This window comes from Rattus norvegicus, chromosome 19, assembly GCF_021556685.1.
Source record: "Rattus norvegicus strain SHRSP/BbbUtx chromosome 19, alternate assembly SHRSP_T2T, whole genome shotgun sequence".
Taxonomy (NCBI): domain Eukaryota; kingdom Metazoa; phylum Chordata; class Mammalia; order Rodentia; family Muridae; genus Rattus; species Rattus norvegicus.
In genome coordinates, this window is record NC_141552.1 from 66,088,997 (window position 1) to 66,110,828 (window position 21,832).

Consider the following 21,832-nt stretch of genomic DNA (forward strand, 5'->3'; position numbering starts at 1 on the left):
TGGAGCCTTGCAAGTTTGGTGTCTAGGGAGCCATCACCTAGAGGCCTGTCTCTTGCCCTTATTGGTTTTGCCCTGGGCTGCAATGCACAGACTGGTGCGATAGCTACAGCAAGACTCCTCCATGGATACAGTGTTAAATCCAGTCTGGTACCTGTGTCCGAGTCTTTCTGCTCTCCATTGGCCCCCACGGTGAAGGGCAGCTTCCGCTTGGTGACCCGTTCTCTCACCTCCTTCCCTCCATCAGTGCGGTCCAGCTTTGGAGTCTTGGTTAGAGAAACTTTATCTTTATCCTACAAAAGAAAGGGATGTTTTCAGATATTTTTTCCAGATGAAATCCTCAAGTCAGTCAAGACTTTACTTCTTGTGCCAAAGAAAGAAAGCAAACGTTTTACTGGGACAATTAACAACCCCTCCCGTTCCAGACCACATATGCAGAGCTCCCGAGGACTGAAAGAGAGTTGGCTGTGGTTTGGCCTTGACCACAGGGCCCACAGTGAGGCTGCTTCTCCTCCAGCTAAAGGCTCTCACCTCAGTCAATGCTGCTGTGCCAGGGGAGAGGGCACAGGTTGCTTTCTACCTCAACCCTGGGAGAGGAACAATGACCTCCCTACAATGTAGAATCAAACTCCCCGAGTGCTGGCAGAGTGTAAAGGTGCACGATCACGTTGTCCAAGTAGGGGTGGTTAAGCCCCAGGTGACCCCAACTATGAATCCCCTTCCTGTGCCACCATTGGGTGCATTGCAGCTTTGCTGTTCTACCTGAGAACATGGGCCCTGGCTCTCCTGGGTGTGCCTGCTACTTCATCCCAGGCCTGAGATCTGAGGCAGTATGTCTGCAGGTAAGAAGTCAAGTACCCTCGGGGGTACTAATCCAAAAGCTATACGATTCGGGTCCCCAATTCCTCCTCCAGCACCCCCCCCAGCACAAGTACATGTCATCCCCTTGTTGGGCACATGCAAGTATATTTGTTTGCCTCAAAAACGAAATGTCCCCTCCCTTTCAGAGGTGAGAGCTTAGACACAATGCAAATGCACACCTAAGATGTAGCTTCTTAAAATGAGCACACAAGAGCAAGTCTCTGTCACAGATGAGCACAGGTCACGGAGCTCTGGAGGCAGGGGAAGGAAGAACATCAAACACTGTACACTGTACATGCTGATGGGTCTGCTAGCCATACAAACTGACAGCAATGGCTCTGACCACTGTACCCAGGCCCAGGTAGAACTCAGCACCAGGCTGACCCAAGGAGGTATAAGTAAAGTTTATCAATTCCAATCAATATCTTGAACTGGACAATGTACAACCAGTTTTGACCCTTTAGCTTCTCCAGCACTCGTCACAGAGGGAGGCTCTGGCCCTGATTCCCTCGCAGATGGTGCCAATCTTTGCACCAGCCAAGCACAGAGTCTCAGAGAAAACACCAACACATACCCTGCTGAACACTGAGGTATGACAGAACCTGAAAGCCGTTCTAGAAAATCTGAATGCTTAAATCTGAATGGTAAATGATAGGTGGCTTAGAGGTTAAGAGCACTTGTTGAGCTTACAAAATACTGGGTTTGGGTTTTGACTCCCAGCACCCACACGGTGTTCACAAAACTCGAATTCCAAGCCTGCACACGGCACACATATATGCAAGCAAACCACTGATTTTTTTTTTTTTTTTTGGTTCTTTTTTTTGGAGCTGGGGACTGAACCCAGGAAACCACTGATTTTTTAAAATATACGTGAAACGCAAGTTGCATGTGTGTCACTGAAATGTTTCACATTTTAAAAACTCTCAGTTCCTTGCCAAGGTAACTTAGCTACCTGTTCCTTAACACTGGCAGGGGACACAAGTACCGTGTTCTAGTTTGTATAAAACATGTGAGCCAAGGCTCAGGGCCCAGCTGTTGGTGCTGGTGACAGACTGATCATGACGAGCCACCAAGGAGTGGAAAGAGTGGCCTGTTAGAATAAGCCACTGGGGTGCAGCTCTGAAGGAGTGCCTTCTGTCCTACCTTCCCCTCCTGTTCTCTTCCACCAGGAGGTGGGCACTATGCCTCTTGCCATGATACTCTCTGCCTCATCCATGCCGACCAGAGGAGACAAAAAGACTACAGGCAAGTGGGAGCCTCTTCCACCAGTGCCTCTGTGCAAACAAACACAAATCAACAACAACAAACCACACAAACAAAAGAAAATGGGGGAGGGTGTCACACCTGGTAAACACACTTAGAGTCCAACACAGAATGAAGGTCTTGAGCCAGGCTGTGGTGATGCCTGCCTGTAATCTCAGTGCTTAGGAGGCAGAAACAGATGGGCAGGTAAGTTCAAGGTCTGCCTGGTCTACAAAGCGGGTTCCAGGACAGCCAGGGCTGTTCAAGACTAAGAGATGCCCTTCCACCCCCAACAGAAAGAGGTCCTTGAAAGTGAATGTGGACTCAAAATTTCTTTTCTGCATCTGGGAAAAGACAAAATGGTTCAACCATTACAACTGACCCTGAAGTTAAGCCAAGCGTGACCAACATCTGCCATTGGATTCTAATGCCATAAAGATGGTTAAAGTGGAAACAACACGGTACCTAAGGTAGCCCTGGCCCCATTCACCCATGCGCTGTACACACATGGTGCACAGAGAAAAGCTTGCCTTAATTCATTATTTTCATTACAGAAAGCAGAGAGGAAAAATAAAGTTGTAACCTCAAAAGTCTCTCAAGATATACAGCCTTTGGTACTAACTGTGACTCACTGCCATCTACCCTGGGACTTCAGCAGCTGAAAACTCTGGCAAGGGCAAAAAAATTGACCCTAACCCTAACCCAGCAGCTCATCAGGGTGGGCCCTGGCACCTTCAGTGGAGACTCAGTGTGCCCCACTCAAATGTCCCCACTGTGCCTTTAGAGTGAAATGACAAGCAGAGAGCAAAGCAACCTGAGTTACAGCAGGTCCTTAAGAGAGTCCCTGTAAACTCAAGACTTAGTTATCAGTTCTCACCAAAGACCAGTCAGGATTTCAATGGCATTCTGTCCAAGTGGGAAGGCTACACCTAAAAGCCATTTTCTTAATTTTCTGATGGGCACAATTATTCATATCTTCCTAACAGCTCAGCAACTTCAGTATGTATCAAGAGTAAAAGAGTATGTGTCTCCAGGTCTGGCAAGACTTACTTTATGAGTGTATGGTGGGTTTAATATGCAGGTGCCTCAGAGGTCAGAAGAGAAAGGTGAACTCCCTGGAGACGCGTGGTTTGAGAAACTGACTTTCTGTGAATGCAGCACAGCCTGACCCTGACTCTTTACTCCCTCCCACCAGCACCTCTCCTAAGGTGCGATTACAGATATGTAATCAACACACCCAGCTGTATATATATTTTAAAATTTCAATCCCTGGTTTTTTATTTATTATAATTTATTTATTATATTTAGAAGTAAATTTTATAGAATAGTTTGCATTGTAACACCTTGCCCGAATCATTAATTCATTTTTGTGCAATTCTGTGGATCCCCCGGAATGGAGGAAGTTAATTCTTCCCTTCCAATTCTACTCTTATTTTGCTGCTGGGCTAAAACTGCCAGCAGTGGAGGCTCTAGGTGCTTTTCTTCTTTGTTTCCAATCTTATATAGAATTCAGCTTTTGTCACTGAACAATGAAGGCACACAGGGAATTTCTTCCACTTTTGTTGAGTAAATTTTAATAATTAATTGTTAAATTTGGTCAAGTGTTTTTGCTACATCAACTGATTATCATAAACTTAGGGAAAAAATAGAAGGAACAATTCTGTGATCCTTGCATGTGACTATGATTTTAAGAAAATTGTGGATTGTAAAAGCAAACTTAAGTCAAGAGCTGGGGAAATGGCTAGGTCTACCTAAAGTGTTTGTGGTAGAAGCATGAAGACTCTTCAGATCCTATCCTCCAGCACCTATATAAGAAGCCGGGAGTAGCAGCATGCATTTACCATCCCAATATTGGAGACCACAAGAGAGACACCAGAGGCCTGCTGGCCAGCTGGTCTGGACAGATTGATGAGTTCAGATCCAGGTTCAGTTTTGAGACCCTGTCTCAAAAACTAAAGCTGAGGGCTGGAGAGATGGCTCAGTGGTTAAGAGCACTGACTGCTCTTCCAGGTCCTGAGTTCAAATCCCACCAACTGCATGCATGGTGACTCACAACCATCTGTAACTGGATCCGATGCCCTCTTCTGGTTTGTCAGCAACAGAGTGCTCATTAACATTAAATAAATAAATCTTAAAAAAGAAAAAAACAAAAAACACTAAAGCTAAAGGCTGATGAAGTGCCCCATGGTCCTAGGACCTATGTGGTAGGAAAGAACTTATAACCACAAATTGTCCTTTAACATTCGCATAATTGAGGAGGAATGTATGTGAGCATCTCCCCAAATAAATCAAAGACTTCTACATGCTTGAGAAGGCATGTGTGTAGGCCTGTCTTCAATCAACCAATTGGTCAAAATAAATTAGAATGCAGTAGAGTAAGACACTTAACAGTCCTACACATATTTGTGCACACACAAATTAATAATAATAAACTAATTTTAAAAATGTTACACAGCAGTTAAAGGAACTGAGCATCCTTCCCCAGTGGGAGGCCACAGTGGAGCTGTGGGACTCAACCCTCCAGGAAGGCCTAGCATGAGGGTGTCTCTGAGCCATTTTCTAGGTGTCATACACTTCCATTAGTTTACAGCACGTTATAGTACATCACGCTTTAGAATCACTAAGTTGAATATAGGGAATGAAGGCCAACCAGGGGACATCTGTTTGAGGAGCATGTTGCTGTTGGAGAAGTGGGGCTGGAACAGGCTCCCCACAGAGCTCCCCGTGAGGGGAAGGACGCTAATGAGCAGCTGAGGCTGTGTCACAGGGATGCTTTCAGGCACTGATTGATTTGAATGGAGGTAAGAGAACCCTGGAGAAGCCTGCTACCACTCGCCTGCAGCAGTGAGCCCCAGAAACAGTTCTGGGAAAGAAACTACGTACAGCCATGCTTGATTCTGCTCTTCTCTGTTTTAGCAAAGTAATAAACAAACAAAAAGCTCAAAGGACAAAACTCAATCCAGAAGTCCACCTGAAACACCCTAGCCCAGCATCTCTGCCACTGCCACCACTAAATCCTGTGTGGTTTCCTGAGATAAGCTGATACCCAGCTAAGCATGAGAGAGAGAGTGAATCAGGCTCCATTCCCTCTTTCTAGCATCCTGCTCTTGGGTATAGCCTCCTGTACCTCCTGTCTGTCAAGAGTAGTCTACATTGTATATATATTCACCTCAAAACAAAACAAAAGAAGCAAACAACGGGACCCAAGAGCCTAACCACAGCCATGTTGTCCCTCTGGTGGTACTCACACAGCCACATCTTAAGGTGAGCTTCAGTCCCATGGGGTGGCCCTCAGGTTCATGTAAGGTATGAGTTAGTGTTTGTCCTGGAGCAGTCATACTCCACAAGGATACTCTGGTACTACAGAGAGCCACTAGACATTATGGCATAAATGGTCCACAGAAATAGTTTGCAAATTAAGGGCTGTACTATCCTTGAAGGACCTAATTAAGCAGAGGCCGGTGCCCGCTCCTGCTCACCAGTCTGCATGACCTATGTTCTCAGATTCTCCTGAGAATCCCACAAGAGCATGGCCATCTGTCACAGGCGGATGAGACCGACCCTGAACTGGACAAGAGGTATCACTTCTTACTGAGGGGTCTTGGATAACACAGCAGTCATCTAGCTCTGTGAACACAGTGTGGTCGTAGAAATTTGCTGGTTCCCTCTGCGGCTATTTCAGTAATGGATGTTCCAGAAATGTCTGGCATCTTCTTTTCCGTAGCTGGCGTCGCTAATGGGTCTGTAGCAAGATATATTTCACTTAAGAGTATGATGAGGGAGAAAACTTTAAAAACAGGTTGCTTTCGATAACATGCACCTGTATGTGAGGAAGTAATATGTAACCAGAGCCAGTGTCCTCCTGTCACTAGCAGGCCCTCTCCCATGCACCAACATTTGCCACCTGGGATGCTCTGCAGTTCCTGAAGAACAGACATCTAATCTTGGGTTGCTCTTTCTAGGCTCCACACTGAGTGACCAACAAGTGAGGAGAGACCCATTACTGCTAAGCACTGCCAGTTTCACAGTTACTGTCAATCTCCAGAACAGGCCTAGTTTAAGCAAGCAATCACTTGCTGGAAAACACACACACACACACACACACACACACACACACACACACACACACACACACACACACACCCTAAATCAAATTCATATTCATGTATACCTCCCACAGTTAGTACATAGTTCAGGTCCTATGGTCTCAGGAATAATTCAGCTCGGCTCAACACAACTTGTGTCTTCTCCAGAGTTAATAACCCCAACCAACTAAATAAAACATCTTCATGTTCTTGGACCTGGAACATCAGGAACATCAAGAATGAAGGTGTTGCTAGGAGGCTGATCTAGCCCAATTTCTACAGCTTTCATCATGGCTCACTGCAGCCTCTAGAGTTCAGCCTGTCTCCTTGGACCCTGACTAGACCTTCTTGCCTTCTACTCATTCCTGTCAAGCTGTGTGCCATGTACCTGAAAGGCACAGCTTCCTTCCTGACACCTTGTGGGACACACACTGAAGAATTAATTCTGGGAAGAGCCTGTCCATCCTTGTCAGTCTAGCCAAACTGCAGAGGTCCAATCTGTTTCCCACATACTTTAGATCTACTCAGTGCTACATGAAACTCAGGCCTAGCATTGATCTTGGTCTCTTATAGACATGTTGAGGGTGACTCCTGGGATTTCTACTTACATCACTTATGCGGGCATGTACACGTCCATACATCTGTCCCTCTCTCCCTCCCCACCTTCCCATCCCTCAGGGATTTGGAGCTCTCTGAAGAATGCTTTAACAGACAAAAGCAGCAATCAGACAAGATGGAAAGCATCTAAACCGAAGCCTCCGAAGGCAGTGGTGGAAACTCAGGGAGGGAGGGAGGGAGGGAGGGAGGGAGGGAGGGAGGGAGGGAGGGAGGGAGGGACTTGGGCACTTAAGTGCAAGGCACCCTACACTGTCACTCACCCAGCTGGGCAGTCAGGTTCTGAGGGATGTGGCTGGTTCTGAGGTTCAAAGCACCAAAGTAAAGTGTAGCTATGGTAGGAGCTGCACTCAGACAGGAGGATGGCTGTATCTGAGTGAGGGCCCCTCTAAGGCTCAAACGCAGATTGTACAGGTAGGGCCTTGCTCTGACTTGAACGCCCACAATGAAGCCTTTCCCTTGTTCATGCTCCACAACTATCTTTGTTGTATGGAAACATCTATAAATATATCTGAAAACCACATCTTTGCATCTATGCAGTATGAAAACTGTCCCCCAAAGTGGGCTCATGTTACACAGATATTCAAGGCTCCCAGAGACACTCAGAAACCACTTGACAATCAACCAAAATTGAGTGAGCATATCTTCCGGTTCGGCAATGGTTACAAGTAGAACACCTACAGGGAGAGTATTATCTTCATGCAAAAAGAATCAAAGAAGGGTCACTGATAGACTGACAGCAAACCAGAGCTGGGACCCTCTCACAGACACGGGCTAGACTGTCAAGACAATCAAGAGGAACGACCAGGAATTACAGCAAGGTGAACTTGAGAACTAGAAAATCATCTTATAAAAACATGAGCTGAATTCTGAGAGTGTGGACTTCTTCTTACTGGCTCAGATGCTGCTGTATCACAGTGAAAAAACCCAGTCCCAGGACAACTCTGGGGCTTGGTAATAGTCATGCAAACAACCAACTGAACACACATTTTAAGGCAAACCCTTACCCCGATCTGTCTTGGTCTTGGAATCTTTCCTTTAGGCCAGGAAGTACCCAGAATCTGATGTCAACAGCACACTAACTATGGCAATCTAGAGTTACATTGTATTTTCTCATTCGTTCGTCCGTCCGTTCGTCCGTCCGTCCGCCCGTCCATCCATCCATCTATCGTTTTTGTTTTAGACACATGGTTTCTCTGTGTAGCCCTGTCTGTCCTGGAACTCACTTTGCAGATCAGGCTGCCCTCCAACTCTGCCTCCCAGAACTGGGATTAACGCGTGCACCACCACGGCACAAATCTATCATTGCCTTGAATTAACACAATTTGAAAGCAAATATCTTACAGTGTTTAATGTCTTGCAGTGTTTATAGCCAGTATAACCGAGACATAGTTAAGTGTCTTACTGAAAACAAGACAAGGTATCGTAGGGTTCTGAGGACACAGAAGGGAAAAATTCTATACACAAGTCTGCTGGGGCCTTGACTATGACAAACTTAATTAAGCAGGGCCTCTTGAGTGAGTAAGTGGCTCCTTGCATACCCAATGACAAGAGAACTGGACACTCCTGGTAGCAAAGGCCTCACAAAGCCACCCACGGCCAGAATAACCTGGCTCTGTAAGTACATGATCTGAGTACTGTCTTTAGCCCTTATCCTGATCTTAGTGACCCAGGAGAGGCAAGGGAAAGTTAGGGCAAGCCAAGGGTTACCTTTTTCCCAGTTTGTTTCTCCACCATGTCGTTGCTGAGAGAACAGTCTTCTTGCTGGGGTGTTTTAGAACACCCACCCTTGGGCATCGTTCTCCTCCCCTTACTTGGTCTTCATGTATGCTGCTATTGCTTCATCTTCAACTGTCTGTGTCAAAAGAAAAAACACAGAAGGTTAATGCCACTGTACCCAAAACATCACACCTGCCTACCTTCACAGGGTACCACACAGACTGACCAATCAAGATATGCAACTGCTTTGACCGGAGTAGCCAGCAGCCTCTCTCTGGGCAGGGAGCTGAGCTAGGATGTGCTATTTCAAGAGGCAGCTCCCAGGAGCAACAGGAGCGACAACCCTGGTTATGCTGCATAACGGGTAGCAAATAAATAAGGACCTCATGACAGGAACGACGTGGAGGATTCTGAAAGTCTATTCTGTGGATCAGCCACCAGAACCTGATACCTGGACCCCTCTAACCTAGACATAACATATACATATGACACAACATCACATAGACTCCTCTAAATCACAACAGGATGGGTCTGAGTGGGCCTAGAACTCTGCTCTTCCTAGAACTTCTGCACCCCCACAAGCAAGGTCGGATAAATACCCAGAGCAGTGAATGCCCTGGCCCTTAATTCCAAGAGAATGTTAATGTCAGCTTCCAAATCCATTCACCAACTTCAAATCTTTCTGCTCTTCACACAACTATGTAAAAGTGGGGAGCGAAATAATCTACCTTAAACAGAGCACCGAGCACACTGCTGAAGTCCATACAATGCTCTAGTGACATGTGCGAGTGGCAGCACAGGCACGGTGACTAGGGAGGAGTGTGTGTGCAAAGGCAGGCAGCTTTCAGGTCCCCTCCAGGTCTGAGGACCCACAGCACTCATCTCGGGTTCAAGGTTCTGGCCTCTCCTGAAAATACCGTACGGCGCATGCTGCATTGATCACATCCTAAAGGCTTGCTTGACAGAGCCTCCAAATTTTAGTTAGAGACAGCCAAGAGCTTATACAAGCCAACTACCATCTTGTCAAACCTTCATTCACAAGCCAACAGACCCCTGCCTTAAGTGCCCAGGAGAGAAACATCCTCAGAAGGGTGATTCAAACTAGCGGATCCTGATTGTTCTGTCCTGCCTTCCAACTGCCCAAAGTGGAATAGAACACTTCCCTCAGGAATCATTCTGGTTTTCGCTGTGGAGCGCACCCAACACTCAGGCGCATGCTCCCCGCCTTCCAGTCTTCTCATGTGTTCCATGCTTTGCCCTACCACACGCTTGAGTTGCTTTAAATGTTTAGCACATGAAAGTCCAAGTGTTACAAAAACAACAGTAACACAACAAAATAAACCTTTTTTTTTTCTTCTTCTTCTTCCCAGCCAGCCAAGCCACAGCACTGTTTTGGACAGTCTTCCCTTGTAGAGTCAAAGCTCCTTCTGACTGACAACAGCTGGGCCTACAGACAGCAGCCTCACCCTAGCTCTTCCTGTCTTGTTAAAATGCTTGATCTATCCCTGTAGAAAGAACTGCTTTTAAACCTCAAGACTCTGGGGGCTGGAAAGATGGCTCAGTGGATAAGAGCACTTGCTCTGCAAGTCTGAGGAACTGAGTAAGAATGTCCAGCACGCATGTAAAAAATAAAAAGTCAGGCTGTGCACGCCTGTAGCCCAGCACTGAAGGGAGGGATGGGGCTGTGAGATAGGGAGGTCCTGGGGGCGGGGGGGGGGGGGTCCTCTGGCTACAAAGCCTAGCCAAAACTGTTGAGCTTTCAGTTCAGTTCAGTGAGAAACCCTGTTTAAAGGCAAGAGAACAGTGCTGGGGGAAACACTCCTTCCTGCCCAGCTCTAGCCTCCACACGCACACACGCACACTCACGCTTGGGCACCCTGCCCCCACGAGCCCTTCTGTACAATCTCATCGTCTTACTTTTCTGTAATAAATGACAAAAACTCCCAAGCAGCTTCTCAGTGTTTACCTGGCCTAAGAGTATTATTTGGAGGAGTCAGGCAGGCACTTGCCCAGAATAGCAACATAATGGACGTCGAGGCAGAAGGAGAGCCCCTTCTCTGGGCCAGTATTAGCCACACGGCAATGAGCCTGGACTGGAGACTGTCCCAGTTTGTTTCTTGTGATAAACATTCTAATCGGAAGCAGCCTAGGGAGGAAAGCAACTCTGTAGTGAGAGTTTTGCTTTTGCTGAAAGCCAGGTTACCATGCATATGTTTTTGTTTTAATCCCAGGTGTGGAGCATGGGGCTGCTTCAGACTATCCACAGGACGGGGTGTGATTTTTGCCAGCTACAGATAATTTATGCTTTGAATTCCGGGGACTCTGGGCAGGGTATAAATTCGAGAACCCAAGAGAGCTGTGCTGTGACTGCTTCCCCATTGCGGATTCACTAGTTGGAGATGTCCTGACTATGTAGATGGATCCCCAAGCTCTCGGCGCCCCTAATTAATCATCAGGAAACAGCCCAAAGAAGTAGGTGTCTGTCCCCTTTCCCGTCGAACCTTCTTTCTCTCCTTAGTGTTGAGGGTTGGTAGAGATAACAGAACCCAATAAAGTAGCTGAAAAACTAGGCCAACGGTTTGCTCCATCTCAGACTTCCCGGTCCGCCATCGAGGCTGCTAAGCAGTGACTGGAGCAGAGACCACGAGGGACACTTCCTGGTGCCTTCTTCCATGCTTCTCACCTGCTTTCTCATACAGAACCCAAGACCGCCTGCCCAGGGACCGCACTGCCCACAGTGGGTCAAGCATTAATCAAGAAAATACCCCCACAGACATGCCCACAAGTCAACCTGAGGGGGGCAATTCACTTCCTTAATTGTGGGTCTCTCTTCCCAGGTGACTAGTTTGTGTCAAGTTGCACAGAAACGCCATCTCAAGAACAAAAAACCAATTTTATGTTGAAGTAACAAGCTCGGCTAGCCAGGCCATCCGTTCCTGAACCCTCCACCAGCAGGAGCAGGGTGCTCCTATCCAGGCCCCACAGGAGCTGAGGCCAGGCATGGCATCTCTGTTCTTCCGCTATGGTTTCTCCATTCTGCATTTTCTACTAAGAAGTGCCAGGCGTCGTCGCTTTTAATCTTAGCATTCCCGAGGCAAAGGCGAGCAAATCTCTGAGTTCAAGGCCAGCCAGATTTATAAAGCAAGTCCAGCACAGCAGCAGGTCATTGTGAGATTGAGCCAGTTTGGGTTAAATAGTGAGTCTCAATTTTTGGTTGTTGGCTCTTTTTTTAAAGACAAGGTTCTCACTAAGTAGCCAGGCTAGCTTGGAATTCACTATGTAGAGCAACTCATGGAGCTCAGCCTGCCTCTGCCTAAGCGATGGGAGGTGGGCGTGTGCCACAGGCCCAGCACTCACTCTGAGGTGCTAAAGATCAAACCTGAGCTTGGCAAAGCTAGAGAAGCTCTCTACTACAGAGCGAAATAAGTTTTAGCCCAAAGCGCTCAGAGCAGCAGTGTCATCAGAGATTGACACAGCCATCACCATCTTGAATGACGAGATATAGCACAGGGCAATCTTTCATTCTGGCCTGTGAAAGACATAGAAGCCCCATCATTAGCCTCCCGTTATCCCAGTGGCAGAAACCACAAACTGTAGGCGGCTTTCTGACAGAAAGAGAAAGAAGACCCCTATCCGCATTAGTGGTTTGTGACAAAGTGAACAAGGCACAGCCCATGAAGTTCTCATGGGGCTAGGAACACATGGATGGTCACAAAATGGGGAGGCTCTGACCAAGCCCACTATCTAGAGAGCAAGCCCAGGAGGAAGTGGTCTAAGTCCAGCGCTTAGTAGTGTCTACATCCTTCATCAACCAAGACAAACAGTCTGCCGCCATCCTCAACACCTTATCCAGAGGAGCTGCAGTCATGCAGAAGAGTAGAGCTGTGAAGGGGAAGACCGATGGAAACATCGCACACAAAGCCAGGGCAGACTACAGAAAATTCAGGACTTCAAACTTCAAAATTAATCTGCTCAGGGCTGGGAAGCCATGGGACCACAGACACAAAAGAAAACCATAAAAAAGCAAGAACCAGGGGTTGGGGATTTGGCTCAGTGGTAGAGCGCTTGCCTAGCAAGCGCAAGGCCCTGGGTTCGGTCCCCAGCTCCAAAAAAAAAAAAAAAAAAAAAAAGCAAGAACCAGAAACAAGTCCAAGTGTTGGTACAGTCTAGAAAGTCAGTGAGAGGCTACAGAATTCAGAAATTAACCATTGAGCCTGGCTGAGGCAATGTGCGCCTTTAATCACAGCAGAAACAGGCTAACTCCTCTGAGTTTGAGGCCTGGTCTGCAGAACAAGTTCCAGGACAGGGCTACACAGAGAAACTGTCACAACGATGACAAAACAAATGAGAGAAACCCAGCTGAGTATTATTAGAAAGTCACCTTCTCATACAGACAACAGATGATCAAATAGGAGAGTCTGACTGGGGCTGCAAAGGAGGAGTGAGCAGGAACCAGGTCTCTGTACAGGAAGACCCAATAACATGGCAGTTCTCACAGATGCCAGGAAGGTTAATGTTAGCCACTTTTACAGAGCTGGGGTGTGGGGGGATCGGCTATATCGTCAACGAGAATGATCAGTGAACAAACATTTTCACGAATGCAAAAACTACTGTGGACCTTTGTCCCCATTTCTTTTAAGATTCTAGCCCCAGGTCAGATCCAGCCTACTTCCTATGACCGCATGAGAACTAAGAATGAGTTTTATACATTAATGAATGAAGGGGAAGGGTCAAAAAGTTATTTTGTGCCACTGAGCTGGAGAGACAGTTAAGTGTTTAAGAGCACGTGTTGCTCTAGCAAAGAAACTAGGTTCAAACCTGAACACCTATGTGGTGTCTCACAACCGTCTGTAACTCATGCTGCAAGGGATCCAAAGACCCTCTTCTGACTTCTGATAGGTACACACACATACATGTGGGCAAAACATTCGTATATATAAAAAATTTAAAAGTCTAAGAAATTATTTTTTAAACTGTGATATTTAAAAACTAGTTGTAATTAGGATCTGAGAGCCATCCCGTTTTATTGAGTGCAGCTAACATCACCATTTGCTTTCTTGTTACAGGATAAAATCGAGGGTGTGTACACGCACTGAACAGAGCTCTATCCCAACCCCATGGCCTCGATCGGCTGTCTTCACTGCAACTGCTATCAGGGCCACTGTGTAGCCTCTCTGCCCTTATGAACCCGTTACAGCCTCAGCTGGCACAACTCTGACTTTTCAGGCTTTGTGAGAGCAACATGTTTTCACCATCTCGTTAAGATGCTATGTGCTGTGCATGCCACAGCAGTGACGGTGTCAGGCTTTCACATTCACTTGTCCTTACTTGCTCTTCTGTTGCTGTGGTGTGCACCATGACTAATGGTGACTTACGACACAACTAGAAAAGCAATCACCAAATGAAGTCAGGACAAACTCAGGCAGGAGTTTGCAGCAGAAACCACACACAGATCAGTGGCTCTCGACCTTCTTGGTGTGACCCTGTAAAACAGTTACTCGTGCTGTGGCACACACACCCCCACCGTAAAATTACTTGTATTGCTACTTCCTAACTGTAATTTTGCTATTGATATGAATCATAATGTAAATATTTTTGGAGATACATGTTTGCCAAAGGGGTGGGGCCCCACAGGTAAGACTCCCTTCCAAGGAGGCCTATAGCTTCTGCTTACTTAGCGTTCTGATAGTCTAGGACATCCTGCCTAAAGACAGAGGTGCCCACATCAGGGTGGGCCTTTCTTACATCAATTAGCAGGAAGAACATGCCCCAGATACATGCTATAGGCCAAGCTGATTAGAGTCCATGGCCTTGAATATTCGCTGAGAGAGATGCACGAAGCACCTGTGCTGCACAGCCAGGTATCAGAAAAAACATCTCTAAATGTGAGCTGACAGCAGAACTGGATTCTTTTTCATGGGACCCAAGTTTTACTTAAAATTGACAAGAAGTGGACACCTAGCAGTCATGGTCACTCCTCGGTGACCTGAGGCTTGACTCCTAGGTCCTTGCGAAGAGCAGATCCTTGGTGCTAGAGTCGCTCTTCAGAGACAGCTCAGTGTCCGCACAGAGCCTTCTCACACCCTTCCTGTCGTTGTTGGTGACTGGTACCTAACGACATGGACATTGTGTACAGTTGTTATGGTGTGCTGTTTTGGGAACAGTGATGAGAGAAAAGGCTTGTATGTGTTCGGTGTGTGAACCATTTTATTTTTATACTTTCTTTCTACCTCTGGTTAGCTGAACCTGTACAGGTGGAACCACAGCCACAAAACGCCAATGGCATTTTGTTAAATGTGAGTAACAGGAAACACTGATTTCAACAGAAACTGACTGTAGTTGTTGCCAACAATAAACTCTGAGCTTTAAACAGAAGTAAACCTTAACTCAGGGAAACATGGTCTATGCCCCACAAAGCCAGATAGCTTCTTAACTCAAAGGCACCGTGCTGGGATCAAGGGTGGCATCAAAGTGGGCATTTTTAATACTGTAGAATAAGAAATCTGCACGATTCAATAGACCAAAATTTCCAAGATAGCTGATCTCATGATGCTAAAAATCTGCACACTGGGCAGGAGCAAACTGAAGTGGCTGAGCAGGGGCTTCACACCAGGCACTGCCAAGGAAGACATGGCAATCACGTGAGCCCCTCCTGCTATGTGTGTATCTGTAATGAGTCAGGCTCTAGCAAAACAGCTTCACCAAAAGCAGGTCCTCCCCACACCAGCCAGCCGGCCAGCCAGTCACTGACTGCAAATACAGAAAGCAATGCCACTTTCCCACTATAATTTTATTACTTTTTTTTGTAAAATAACTAATTTTTAATAAAGATTCTTTAATATTCAAGTGTAATACTTATGAAGTTCAAGTCAACTAAATAATTTAGTAAGTCTCCCTTATTTGGTGTTCAGGCAGTGAATACCAGAAACCTGTAACCAAGCCTGGTTATCACGAACACCACCCTAAACCCCCCTCAAAGAACTGTAAAAAAGAAAGTGGTTTCATGGGAAAACATGAAAATATAGTTTTTTTGGGTTCTTTTTTTAACCTTCAAGTTGGTCCATACCTACAGTACTAGCCTTCAGACAGTGGTGGGAAGGGGAGGCAGGAAGAGGAATAGACTGAATTTGAAGAGGCTTTCAAATTACAGAAATGACTGTTTTTAAAATTAAAGAAAAAGAATTAGAAGGTTGGAATGGTGATTCGCCACAGTATGTCAGTGGACAGAACTAATTTTGAAGACAGACTAGAGAAAAAGCCAAGGCCATGCTGATACTCACACAGGAGTAAGAAAGACTTTGGAGAGCTAGGGAAAGAGGGCTCTAACCCTCTGTAGCAACAGCGAATGGAATATCCACATGCAAATGGACCTGGCTTCCACCTCACATCTCAAACACAATCTATGCCAAACGGAGGAGAGATAGAAACATCAAGAACTACTGTAGAGGGTTTATGGACTGGGAAAGGGGGCAACATGTAAAATGTAAATAAAAAATATCCAAAAAATAATATCTACTAAGTGAAATAGGAAAATTCTAACTCAAAAGACTGTTTTACTAACGAGATCACTTTGATAAGAGAGCTCTCAGCTGGAATATATAGAATCCCTGCAACTCAGTAGACTAACCAGACCACATACTGACACAGCCAACCACCGCTGTAAGAGGTGAGGTTGTGGAGGAATTCCCAATTTCACTAACAAGAAAACACAAACAGAAACCAAAACATATACTGAGTATCAGTAAAGGCACAGTGTATCTCAGAACTATGACTCAATAGACTAAATGTGGTACCAATTACACGTCTAAATATAGCCTACCAGTCAGGGGTCTGACTGAAAATACACTAAAGGGAAATGTCAATACGATGTAAGCATCAAGAGACAGCACTCAGTGTTCATAAAACTCCAAAGTGAGCCGCCAGGTATCGTGGTGCACAACTTTCGTTCCAGCACTTGGGAGGCAGAGACTAGCAGATCTCTGATTTTGGGGCCTGCTTGGTCTACAGAGCGAGCTCTAAACACTAGAGCTACATAGTAAAACCCTGTCTTGAAACAAAACAAAACAAGGGAAGGTCCAAACTGGTGTCATGCTACCACAAAGTTATCAGAGAATACTAAACAGCAAGAAAACAAAGGAAATATGAAATTAATCTTGGAATGATGTGAGAAAACAGTCCACTGAGATAACTTCTGAACTGAGCCTGGTGTTTAAGGGAGAGTGTTCGTCACTGGGAGATGACAGTGGGGCATTGGTCTGGGACCAGATTATAAAGCTCTAAAGCAAAGGCCACACACGTGTTTGGACTGGGAAAGGAGGTTTTCACTTTATAGAACTGTTTTACTTAATTAACAAACACGATTTAAAAGCTAATCATACTTCACTGTAAACATGTGTGAAACTTTCAAAACTAAAAGGGAAAGCTGAAAAAGTGATGCTGAAAGGTAGACACATCACACCGGACTCCACAGAGTGGATGGAGCTGAGGGTAATGAGTGACCTTGCAGCCAGACCTGTGCTCCCTAGAGTGACTGTGGCTGGTTATCTTGTGTTTGTTCGTACTGGGAACCGGTCACATGGAGACGATATGAGCCCAGTTCACAGCTGCATGGCGTCCAGAGTGAGCCAAACATGTACAAAGTACGCAACAGGCCACTGTAACTGTGGAACAAAACAGGAACCGTCACCCTTGAGAAGACAGAAAGGCGGCTCTGAGAGAGCTAGGGAGCACTGGGGAATAAAAACAAGAGCAGAAAGAATGCAGAAAGACTCTGAGACAACAGGAATACAGGCATGTGTGTCAAAGGTGTGAAGCTAAAAATAGCAATCTCAGGGAAGCCTGGAAAGAGATCAGGGCAGTGAGTCAGCAGACAGAGCCTCCACAGCTTAGCACTAGAGAGAGAGAGAGCACCTGGAAATGAGGGGGAGGCAGAGCACAAAGCCAGAGGCAGGCTGGAGGGAAGCAGCAGATGCAAAGCCGGGCTGAAGGCAAAGGGACAGACCCTAAGACGACGTCACTTCATAGACATCCGCTAACTCACTGTCTGTAAACATGAACAAGGAAACCAAAGCTGTATGCAGGAGAAACTTGGAACAGAACACTGTTACTGAGCACTATGAATTCTGAGGACAGATACACCACGAAGCGATGTCTGTAATGCCACGGGAAGAAGCAAGTTCAGAAAGATGGGTGTAGTCCGAAGTCTACTGAGAGACTTGGAGGACTGCTTACAATAACAGGAAATCCGCACATAAAAGGGAAGCTCAGTATAGCCCATCTCTGTAATCCACACAGAAAAGGTACCTAAGAAAAGTCAGTGTTCATGAAGAAATAGCCATGAGAGTATCCTAGACACTGTGGGGAACACTTTCAAGGACAGCTACATACAAGCTAATGGTGAAGTGAACTGGTTTCTTTCTGCGACTGGTGAGGCAGCAAAATGTCACCATCACCACCATCCCCATTTCCTGTCTCCATCAGCACTCCAACAGGTAATACTATTCTGAATGGTATGCATGAAGAACAGATTTTAAAAAAATTACTACCACTTACAGACAAAAACTGCCTATGTAGGGGGAAAAAATCATAAGGAATCCATCAAAAACTCCTGGAAATAACAGTTCAGTAAGACAGTAGATAGAATACAAGACCAAGGCAGAAAATTCCAGTTTCTATGTACCTATCACTGTCAGGCAGGCAGAAACAAAGGCTCCAACCAAAACACAAGACTCAAGTACAGAAACACTTTTTGTCTGGTTGCCTGGTTTTCCTGGGGCAAGGTTGCAGTGTGCCTTAGACTGGCCTCAGTTTCCCAAGTGCCAGGATTAAAAGATAAAATTGTAAAAGGAGAAAATCCTTTTCTCCTAGGAAGACTAGAGGTAAGGAAAATTCTTAATTAGATACGAACCCTAAAGAGCCACCACCCCCCAAATTATGCTAGCTTAAAATTTCAACCTATTGCTGTACAAAATACTTCGTACATAAAGGGTGAAAAGACGAAGCGTGAACAAGGAAGCCAATGGGTCAGACAGCACAGTGAAGAACAACTGGACAAGCAATCCATCTGCGCGTGGGAAGGAACAGGCGTGCTGCTAGCTTAATTCCCACCCGACACTAGTTAGAAAGAACCTAAACTGAGAACGTGCCTCTACGAACCCGGCTGTGCAGCATTTTCTTAATTAGTGACTGATAGGGAAGGTCCCGGCCCTTTGAGGAGAGAACAGACCACGGTGGGTAGGGGGTTAACCCTGGGCTGGTGGTGCTGGGTTCTATAAGAAAGCAAGCTCAGTAAGCCATGAGAAGCAATACAGTAGACAGCACCCCTCCATGATCTCTCCATCAGCTGCTGCCTCCAGAACCCTGCCCTACTTGAGTTCCTGCCCTGACTTCCTCTGACAATGAACTGTGATGTGGAAGCATAAACTGAATAAACGTTTTCCTGCCCAACTTGCTGTTGGTCATGGTGTTTCCTTGCAGCAACAGAAACCGGTACCGGGGATAGCTACCTGGAAAGTGCAAGTCACAACCACAAACCTGGAACTGGGGAGAAAGCTCAGTCAACAAAGTGCTTGTCCTCTGACAGAAAGATTTGGGGTTGGTCCTCACGGCATGTGCTCTTAAGCACGCATGCATGCATGCACGCACGCACGCACACAAGCATGCTTTTGTAATCTCACACCCAGGGAGCAGAGACAGGAAGACCTCTGGGACTTGTTAGCTAGACAGTCTGGCTTACTTGTTCAGTCCAAGGCTCTTTAAAAAGGAAGAAAAAGAAAAAGGTTTCCCTCAGACCTCTAGACGCATCAGCACCAACACACACACACACACACACACACACACACACACACACACACGCACGCACGCACGCACGCACGCACGCACGCACGCACGCACGCACGCACGCATACACACAACATAAAGCCATGCGTCTGTGAGACTAGCACTGCACCGCACTCAGCAATGCTCCTGGGCAGTCAGCCCAGAAAACAGAGCCTTGTGTCCATATGAAGGCCTACGACACCATGTTCACAACGATGAAGGCAGCAGAACTCCAAAAGCTATCCCAACAATGCCAGCCATGTCAGTTCACACCACCACTGTCTCTTCATTAATACAAAGGCACAAACCAACTCCTCACATGCTATGAGGCAGCTACAAAGTGTGCACACAGCATGGTATCTGAGGAGCTCTCTGATGGAATCTTCTTGTAGGCTCAGATAGAGAGCACAGCACAGCAGTAGCCTGTGTCAGATATATAGGATCCTGCTATTTTTATACTGTCTTAGGTGTCTAATTGTTTCCAAATTGAAAGTTAAAAAAAGACAGAGAACAAACACAGATGAAGAAACTTCTAGTTGGCTGACAGGGCTCTATGTTTTGATTTTGGTGATGGTTTATCAACTATCAAAATTTTCTAAAATCTAAAATAAATTTTTTTCTTTTCTTTTTTTTTGGAGCTGGGGACCGAACCCAGGGCTAAATCCCCAACCCCTAAAATAAATTTTTAAGTAAGTATATTTTATAAATGAGAACTATAGTTTAGTAATGCTGTTAAGACTTGACTAGTAACATTAAAATTTTAATTCTATAAAAGAGCGAGCATAGTAAACCTCAGATGTCGTCCATAAGTTAGATAGTATACCGGTGTAATGATGCAAGGTGAAGAAGATGACACAAGTTCAAGGCCATGCTGGGCTACACACTGCGGTAGTCTGGATAAGAATGGCCCTCACAGGCTCAGACATTTAAATGCTTAGTCTGGGGAATGTTTGAAAAGATTAGAAAGATTAGGAGGTGTGGCCTTGTTGGAGGAACTGTATCTCTGGGATTTGAAGTATCAAAATTGCATGATAGACCCAGTGTCTCTCACTCAGCTTTTCAAGGTAGAATGTAGCTCTCTGCTGCTTCTCTAGCACCATCCCTGCCCACTGCCATGCTGTACACGATAGCGGGTAGGTAGGCAAGTCCCAGGGAAACCCGTGGAGGAGCTGCCTTGGCCATGATCTCTTCCCAGCAAGTATCCCCTACCAAAACAAATTAAACACATGAGCAGGGGGTTGAGGGATGGCTCTGTAGTTTAGGAACACTAGCTCCTCTGCCAGAGGACTCAGGTCGGCATTCTAGCACCCACATGGCAGCTAACAACCATCTATAACTCTAGTTCCAAGGCATGCAATTCCCTCTTCTGGTTTCCGTGGGCATTAGGCAGGAGCGTGGTGTACATATACATCTGCAGGCAAAATACTCATACACATAAGACCTGACCCTGTGTGATCAGTGGCAGGGCACAGCAGCTTGTCCTCACTGACACTATAGCCATGACCTCATACAGCTTGCAAAGTCAGAATCCCAGGACCCCCAGAACCTGCAGTCATCAAGCTGTGCTGGCTAGGGCTGAACTGTCTGCTTCACACAATCAACCGTTCACACACCTTGCAGAGTGGTAAAAAGTTTTAAACAAAGACTAAATCTACAATGCAGTGTGCCCATGGGGCTGAGTTAGGGTCCTCATGACAAGGAAGCACAGTGTCCTTCATGGGTAGGAAGAAGGCCATAGTGTCAAGGAAAAATAACCTTTATTTACTTGATGTAACTGCTGTCTCCAAGGCTTACTCCCTCCATTGTTGGCGTCTAGTCTCCATACAATCTATGTAGGTCCAGCATGTTTTCAGCGTCAGAGACTCACTGCTGAATATGCTCACCCTTTCTAGTTCTTTGTGAATGCTGGCCGGCTTACCTGAGCTGTTCTGGCACAACCCCCCTGCAAACTGACTGATTCAATCTGCCTTCTCTGGCCTTCCCCTGGATTGCTCTGCTTGGCTTCAAATTCCCTCTGGCGAGATGTTCTAGCTTTCTGGCTCACCCTTCGTTCACCTGCATGTGGTTTGTTCTTTCTCTGCAACCTGTCTTTGTACAGCTCTTCCAGTAAACCGGCCTCCTTTTTGTACTGCTTCCCTTTCCTCTCTCTTCAAATCAAGGTTGGGTATAGCCTACTCTGTCAAATCTTTCTCTGATTCATCACTTTGCCTGCCACTCAATTGTCTAATGTCAACTGTCACTTTCAAACATGGGTGCTTCCTTCTACAAACTAACTTTACCTTCACTGTTTGGGATTAAAGGACTGTACTGAGCCAACACCACAACTAGAAACAAGTTGTTTTCCGTAAATCACACAATCTCAGAGTTCACTGTGTGATCAAATATTCTGCAACAGTGCCTTCTGAAACCTCTATCAGATACCGCATAGCACCATTCTGAAAATTCAGCAACATTCTGCTCCTTAGAAATAAGTTATGAAAGCGAATCTGAAGTTA

At 46.0% G+C, this 21,832-nt stretch overlaps 1 protein-coding gene across 14 annotated transcripts in view; it reads right to left on the reverse strand.

Moving 5' to 3' along the window:
- Ankrd11 (ankyrin repeat domain 11) overlaps positions 1-21,832 on the reverse strand; it is a 158,658-nt gene that overhangs the window by 24,926 nt on the left and 111,900 nt on the right. For all 14 annotated transcript variants that reach the window (XM_087594976.1, XM_087594988.1, XM_087594984.1 and 11 more), the window contains 2 exons: positions 8,511-8,655; positions 152-290 (listed from right to left, as the gene is read on the reverse strand). In XM_087594976.1, coding sequence (XP_087451102.1) covers positions 152-290; positions 8,511-8,597 — 226 coding nt within the window. In that variant the 5' untranslated portion in view covers positions 8,598-8,655. The remainder of the gene's footprint in view (positions 1-151; positions 291-8,510; positions 8,656-21,832) is intronic.